The sequence below is a fragment of the Gadus morhua genome, chromosome 6, assembly GCF_902167405.1.
Source record: "Gadus morhua chromosome 6, gadMor3.0, whole genome shotgun sequence".
Lineage (NCBI taxonomy): Eukaryota > Metazoa > Chordata > Actinopteri > Gadiformes > Gadidae > Gadus > Gadus morhua.
In genome coordinates, this window is record NC_044053.1 from 15122104 (window position 1) to 15129603 (window position 7500).

A 7500-nucleotide genomic window follows, 5' to 3' on the forward strand; every position below is an offset into this window, starting at 1 on the left:
AGTAGCAAGAAGGCTCCACTCAGATCACCTCACCGACCTCTCGGTGTCCTGTGTCTGTCACGCCATGCCACAGCCCAACACACAACATTTTAACATTCTTAGAACATGCAGTCTTGCCTGTTCGTGTCTCTGCTTACGTTCATGTCACTCTAGGGTGGCTAACTGGTCGGCAGGCTGGTTACAATACCTGTTTGACCGTCTCCCTTGATGCGTTTCTTTTAGGTGGTGTCTGTATCTCTCTCTGTATCTCTGTCCTTCTCACTTTAATGCTCCTTCTTTTATTTGTGTGGTTAGATATAAAGCTCTCATCCATGACAGTGTCATGGATGACACTTTGTCGTGCCAGTATTTCTGCATTCTTGTCTTATTTTGTCTGTCTGGCTGTCTGATCTATTTATGGCTGTCAGTTGTGTCTGTCTGACTTGTCTGTTGTTTGTCTGTGTCAAAGTCAAAACCTTTTCCAACGGATTGGCTTAAAGGACCGCGGTTCATTATCTCATGGTATCATGGGCTATCAGGGCTCTACCTCTATGCCTTCTCCCTCATGCAGAGGTCAGGGAGACACGTCTCCATAATGTGATGATGCCTTCTTTAAGGGAATATCTGGAGGCTATTCCAGACATGCCAGTGTGGCTAAGGTGAGGTAGGCATCCACTTAGAAAGGAACGGCGAATCGGATTTCAAGACTTCACTCCACTGCTTTTGTTACACCGTGTGTGTGTAGGTGTGTGTGTGTGGGCCTGTGCAAAAGAGTGAGAGAAAGAGGCAGTGTGTGTGTCTAAGTGTCAGCATTGGTGTGTATGTGTGTATGCGTGCCAGTGGGTATGTGTGATTCTATGTGTACGTGTGTGTGTGTGTGTGTGTGAATGTATGCATGAGTGTGTGTCTGTGTGTGTGTGTGTGTGTGTGTGTGTGTGTGTGTGTGTGTGTGTGTGTGTGTGTGTGTGTGTGTGTGTGTGTGTGTGTGTGTGTGTGTGTGTGTGTGTGTGTGTGTGTGTGAGTGTGTGTGTTTGCGTGTGTGTGATTTTGAAAGTGCGAGGGGGGTGTGTGAGTGTGCGCGCCCCTGTGTGTGTGTGTGTGGGTGTGTGTGTGCGTGTGCAGGCATATCAGTGCCCAGGAGTGTACACGCAGTTTAAATCCGCAGTTTGGTTTCCGCTGCTTCTAAATCAAGCGTGCCGGGGTAAACCAGGAGATGGAGACGTGCGAGGAGGAGCCCGCAAAGTTGTCAAAGTCATTCATCCATGTCCTTCGCTCCACACCTCACCTCACCTCTACCGCCACCCCCACACCCGCAACACCGTCACCACCCCCAACCCCAGCCCCACCCTGCTGGGCTTCTCTGTGAAAGATTGCCTTGCGGGGGGACGAGACAGCAGCCTGGGCCAAGACGACCAGAAGGAGGGATCATCAAAGGGGGAAAGATGACCTGCCGCTCGGAAACACTACCCCCTCCTACCACTGTGCGGCGCGCGTGTTAACCACGGGTGTTGATTGGGCGTGTGCGTGAATCAAATAAAAGCAAGCGCAAGCAAGCGCTGAAATACCTTGTAGCTGCGACACGAGGGGTTGAAGGCGTTGGTTCCGCACACAAACAAGGTGTCGTTGTTTTGCTTTAGGAGGACTTTGATGAAGTTGTGGCATTCGTCCTGCAGATGAAAAGGAAAAGAGAGGGGGAGAGGAGGCAGAGGTTAGACAACCCCCGGTTCACAGAGAGTTATGACAGCTTTTAGAAACAAAAGCCAGAGCCCGACGTTGCCCATACTGTGTGCGGGTGAGAGGATCAAAGCAGCAGACATCCCGAAGAGCATTCAATGAGCTCGGAGGACACACGATCTGTTGTGATGACTTCACCCTGACCCACTCGTCCCTGCCGCACGCAGTGTACTAAGAATCCGTGAGACGTTAATAAAGCTTGATTGACACGGCGCACTCATTTCGGGGGGGCAGTGCCTGATGCCTCTGAAAAGTGACGGTCAACGCAGAGCGATGGAAACAAGGCAGTGGCTCCATATGTAGAGCAGATGTTGTTCATAAATCCAAACGGCACGTTGCCCCGTGAAACCGCAGGGAGTGCGTTATTGCACCTGTGTGTGTCGAGGCCGCACGTGCACGACCCCCACGCCGTGCACGTGTGTGATATACGACTCACTTAGGATGTGTGTTACGATGAATAATGTAGCAGGGCCTCGTAAGAAAGAAAAAAAAAAAACGCCTGTTCCACGCAGACCGGCGTACCAGAGTATCACCAGCACACCACGACTCCGAGCCTAGCTGTCTGAGGGTTCACGGACACAGGGGAGACGCTGTGCATTGTATATGTCCTGCCCCGTATGTGCCTTGCTGGAATGAATTGAGCCGTGCATGTATGTGTGTGTGTGTGTGTGTGTGTGTATGTGTGTGTGTGTTTGTGTGTTTGTGTCTGTGTGTGTCTGTGTGTATGTGTGTGTATGTGTGTGTCTGTGTGTGTCTGTGTGTGTATGTGTGTGTCTGTGTGTGTATGTGTGTGTCTGTGTGTCTGTGTGTGTGTGTGTGTGTGTGTGTGTGTGTGTGTGTGTCTGTGTGTGTGTGTGTGTGTGTGTGTGTGTGTGTGTGTGTGTGTGTGTGTGTGTGTGTGTGTGTGTGTGTGTTTGTTTGCGTGTGTGTGTGTGCACAATTCCCTTACCTTGTGTTTTCCCTTCATCCTACAGGTGTCCACATCAGCCTGCCTGGATTTCCATGTCAATTTCTGATGGAAAGAAAATAAAACAGCCCACAGGAGGGTTAGAGAGCAGGAAGAGCAGGAGACAGGGAGGAACCAGAGAAACAAAAAGAGAGAGACAGACCCCGACTCCAAGTGGCGAAAAAAGAGAGACCCGCCCTGGAAAACCAGGTCAATAGCCAATCTATAGCTCTAATCAATAACCCACTTCTTAATTTTCAGGGCATTGATCGGCTGCTTTGGGGACCCTGATCCGAGGTGAACTTCATTCTAGGCGTTGATCTCGGGTCAGTCTCCCCACTTATGGTGTGCATTCAGCGCCAGAGGGGAAGGAATACAATGCTGCCCTGGATCAGTGGGCTGTCTATCTGACGCGGCTCAAGGCTTCCGAGCTCAAACCTCATTTCTCCTGATTGATGCGCTGCTCATCCATGTGCACAAGTGCACACAAAAGACACACATGCGCACAGACACCAGACTCACACAAACACCTCCATTTCCTTCCTTGGATTGGCCTAAGGGTCAGTGTTTAGCTGTCGACCCGTGGCCGCCGTATGTGTGTGTGTGTGTGTGTTTGGGTGAATGTGTGTGTGTGTGGGGGTCAGCGTGTGCGTGTTGTGAGTGCGTGCGTGCGTGTGTGTGTGTGTGTGCTAGGGGGCTGTTAAGACAGCATGTTTTGAGCCAGGCCACTGATTAAAGACCTTCAGTCATCAATCAATCTCAGGGTCTCCCTCTTGCTTTTCATCTGGAGACGGCACTCATTAAGGGCCACTACAGGGCTTTGACGCGGGGCTGGGGCGGTGGAGGTGTGGTGGTGGGCTAGCGGGTTGTTGTATACATGAGAAGGGCTTTGTTTGAGATGCGTTTGCATGTATAATCCCTCGGAGAGGGAGCTGGGCCTGGCGTGAATGCAGATATTCAAATAGGATTGCACATAAGGGGTCCTTTATCATCGGAAGGGTTTAGTAAATAAAATGCTAATTCTCATGTTTGTATTTATTTATAAATATGTACATATAAAAGTCTCTTCATAAATAAATATGATTATAAATAAATATAAATCTATGAAGGGATGATACATTTTATAATCGTCCTTTTATTCCCTGTGCTTCGGCACCGCTCCTCTGATTTGAGGTTTCTCTCGGTCTTTGTTTTCCCGCCTTCTATCACGCTACTTGTCCTCATTCTCTGTCTGCTCTCCTTCTCAACGCCTCCCATCCTACACGCTTCCGGCTGGCTCCTCTCTGCTTCCTTATCGCCCCCGCCTGTCTTTCCGTTGTCCTAGCGATGAGCCGGGATGACGCAGGTGGATTTCTCACTGATTGATTGGATAATGTTCTTAGTGGGGCTTGGATGGGACTGGAACATGCCCAACTCAACCAAACACCCACACCGGCCACGCACGCACGTGCAAGCGTCCTTTGTGGTCACTGTGCTAAATATAGCCTATAACAACATGGGTGTGCATGCGCGCGCGTGTGTGTGTGTGTGTGTGTGTTTGCATGTGTGTGCGTGGGTGTTTGTGCGTGTCTGTGTGTGTGTGTGTGTGTGTGTGTGTGTGTGTGTGTGTGTGTGTGTGTGTGTGTGTGTGTGTGTGTGTGTGTGTGTGTGAGTGTGTGTGCGAGAGGAAGTGTGCGTGTGCGTGCGTGTATTTGTGTGCGTGTTTGTGTGTTGGTGTGTATATGAGTGTCTGTATGCATGTACATAGAGGAGAAACAAACCAATGTCTCACTCACCTTGCTGAAATAGATCTCCTCACTGTTGGCAGTCTCTGTGTCCACAGTGTATATGTGATCCCTGCAGGCAGAGAGAGAGAGACAGAGACAGAGAGGGAGAGAGTGTTGGACAGACAGGCAGGCAGACAGAGAGGAAGAGAGGAGGGAGACAAAGATAAGAAGTCAGAGAGACAGTCAGAAATTCAACAAACAAAAATATCCCTGTTTCTTCCTCTTCCCCGCCCCGCAGGCAACACATCCATGTCTGAAACCCGGCCCTTGTGTAAACTTTGTTCAAACTGGGGAAAGAATAACAATAAACAAAAGGAGGCCAGCACTATTTGCTCTGTCAGACAGAAACAGTCAACAAAGGTTTAGGGCCCCGTGGCGTGGGCCCCGGGGACAAAAGCCCCTTTGTCCCCGGGAAAAGGTCTTTGGGGGCTTTGGGGGTGGGTGGGAGTCTAGGAACAGGGAGGGAGGTAGAGGCAGGAGGTGCCAAGTCACTCCGAACTGTTCAGGTCAATTAAGTCTAGTGTTTGTGCCACAGGAAATCTATACTAACACTCATTAAAAAAGCCCAGACCCGAAGACCTATGTGCGGTGGCCCTGGAATTGCACACAAGGGCTGCTCCTGTGTTCCACGTGTAGGGAGCGGGGAGCGGCGGAGGCCACAGCGGTGCATATGGAAACATCAAAACCACAAGGGTTAATGGCCTCCTCCGCCGACGACACGGGCCGTGGGGCGGAGGTGGCGGGCGGAGGTGGTGGGGTGGCGGTGAGCCTGGGTGGGACCTACCTACCACGGAGAATCAGGGTGCAGACAGGAAGGGGGAGAGGAAGGGGGGAGGGTGGGTGGGCGGGCGGGGTAAAGGTGTATGGGAAGTGTACGATGAAAGAGGGAGGGAGGGGGGGGGGGAGAGAGAGAGAGAGAGAGAGAGAGAGAGAGAGAGAGAGAGAGAGAGAGAGAGAGAGAGAGAGAGAGAGAGAGAGAGAGAGAGAGAGAGAGAGAGACATAAGCAAGACGGATGGAGTCTGACAAGCGAGTTTGTAATTGAGGCCAAAAGAGAGAGAGAGAGAGAGAGAGAGAGAGAGAGAGAGAGAGAGAGAGAGAGAGAGAGAGAGAGAGAGAGAGGTGGGTGGGGTCTTCTTAGCAGAGATCAGGGAGACGGAGACAAAAGGTGACCGCGCAAGACGATGTAACTGCATTACTTTATCAGAGATTAGCCGGCAAATGTGTTTTTAATCAAAGTGTGTAACGCAGGCCTAGTCACAGCTTAATTATGGTCTGGATTATTCCCTCCCTGTCCCCCCTCGCTCTCTCATTAACTAAACTTAATAAAGTCTTGGGAGGAACAGCCATCTTGAATTGAATCCAGTTATATAGGTTTCCTGGGGACGGACATCTTGTCCTGAAGGATAAAACCTGCTCTACATTATCCGCCATGACACCCAAATTGAATAATTAATCGCGGAGATGAGTCAGAATTAAGAAGAGCCTCTCCCTTCCCCAGCAGGTGGGGGCTGGTGGGGGATGGCTGAGGCAGAAGTGAGACCATGTGTTGCTTGCTTTGAAGGGTGTCCAGTAATTTATTTTCGATGTAGGGGTCGGCTGCCTTCTTTCTTATTTCTTTCTTTTACTTATTCCTCTCCTCTATGCCAATAGACATCTGTTTCTTAAAAAAAAAAAAAAAACGTAACAAGAAAGGAAGTAAGTTCAACTAAATAAGCACTGTAGATCAAATGGATGAATGAAGCGCTTCGGACCTGGTCTTCTCTGAATCGACTTTGCTTGATTGGTCAAATGACAGATCCAGGACTGTGTGAGCTTAATCAGGCTTGACCGGCCGGTACAGCAGTGCGGAGCACAGAGCACTCATGCTAGACAGCGCAGTGTTTTTCATTACGCTCCCATGGTAGCCGTTCAGTCGAATCGCTCCGCTCGCACTAATTGATGTTGATTAAGTTTGCAGAGCGGCTCTTTCAACTTCCTACCAAGTTGTCTGGGCTACCAGATGGAAACACAAAGGCATCACATGCAAACCTGATTGGGAGAAAAACGGGCGGCCATGATTTGTGATTTGTCTGCAATCAACCAACAGATATTGTATTTGGACCGAATTCTTTCGTCCTTTCTTTATTTTCTTTCTAGAAAGGAAAAGGCATTTATTTTTAACAGACGTGCAATTGTCCCAAATACCTATGTTTCTGTATATATCATGCAAATCATCCACAATCATGGCCTTTGCTGCGTGGACGACCCTACTAAACACATGTGGACACCCCTCTGTTTAAATCCTACTAATGGAAGGGGATTTCAAAGGTAGCCTTCCCCTACCCAAAGGGCTCCCTCTCTCATTTCACTCTCTTCCCACTGTTGACAGCATTTTCAAAGAGACTGTGGGTTCCAGCCCTGTCCACCACACACTCCAACCCCCCAGCCCCCCCCCCCCCCCCCCCCCCCCCCCTCCCCACCCCCTCCCACTGGCTGCTGTGGTTTCAGAAATCTGCTCAGAGTTCCAGAGGAGATAAGAGAACGCCAAGCGATGATGCGTCCCTCAAACATCCTGAGTGGAGACGGGGGCAGGAGGGGCGGGGGGGGGGCGGGACAATAGAGGGGTTGTGTCTGTGTCAACACCAGCTATCCAAACACACACACACACACACACATGCACACACACACACACACATGCACACACACACGCACACATGCAGACACACCCACACACACACAAACACACACACACACACACACACACGCAGACACACACACACACACACACACACACACACACACACACACGCACACACACACACAGACACACGTGAACACAAGCATATGAACGCACACACATCTGGTAGTGGGACCCTGTCTGCAGCCACCATGCATGCTCTCTCTCGCTCTCGCTCTCTCTCTCTCTCTCTCTCTCTCTCTCTCTCTCTCTCTCTCTCTCTCTCTCTCTCTCTCTCTCTCTCTTTCTCTCTCTCTCTCTCTCTCTCTCTCTCTCTCTCTCTCTCTCTCTCTCACACACACACACATAAATACACACTCATGCAACATCCGGCCGGCAAATACACACTAAGTAATGC

General features: G+C 50.3%; 1 protein-coding gene across 6 annotated transcripts in view; it reads right to left on the reverse strand.

The window, feature by feature from the left end:
• Positions 1-7500, reverse strand: part of sema6a (sema domain, transmembrane domain (TM), and cytoplasmic domain, (semaphorin) 6A) — a 112115-nt gene that overhangs the window by 48389 nt on the left and 56226 nt on the right. For all 6 annotated transcript variants that reach the window (XM_030359875.1, XM_030359871.1, XM_030359874.1 and 3 more), the window contains exons 4-6: positions 4435-4495; positions 2663-2725; positions 1545-1646 (exon numbers count right to left, since the gene is read on the reverse strand). In XM_030359875.1, the coding sequence (XP_030215735.1) occupies positions 1545-1646; positions 2663-2725; positions 4435-4495 (226 nt within the window). The remainder of the gene's footprint in view (positions 1-1544; positions 1647-2662; positions 2726-4434; positions 4496-7500) is intronic.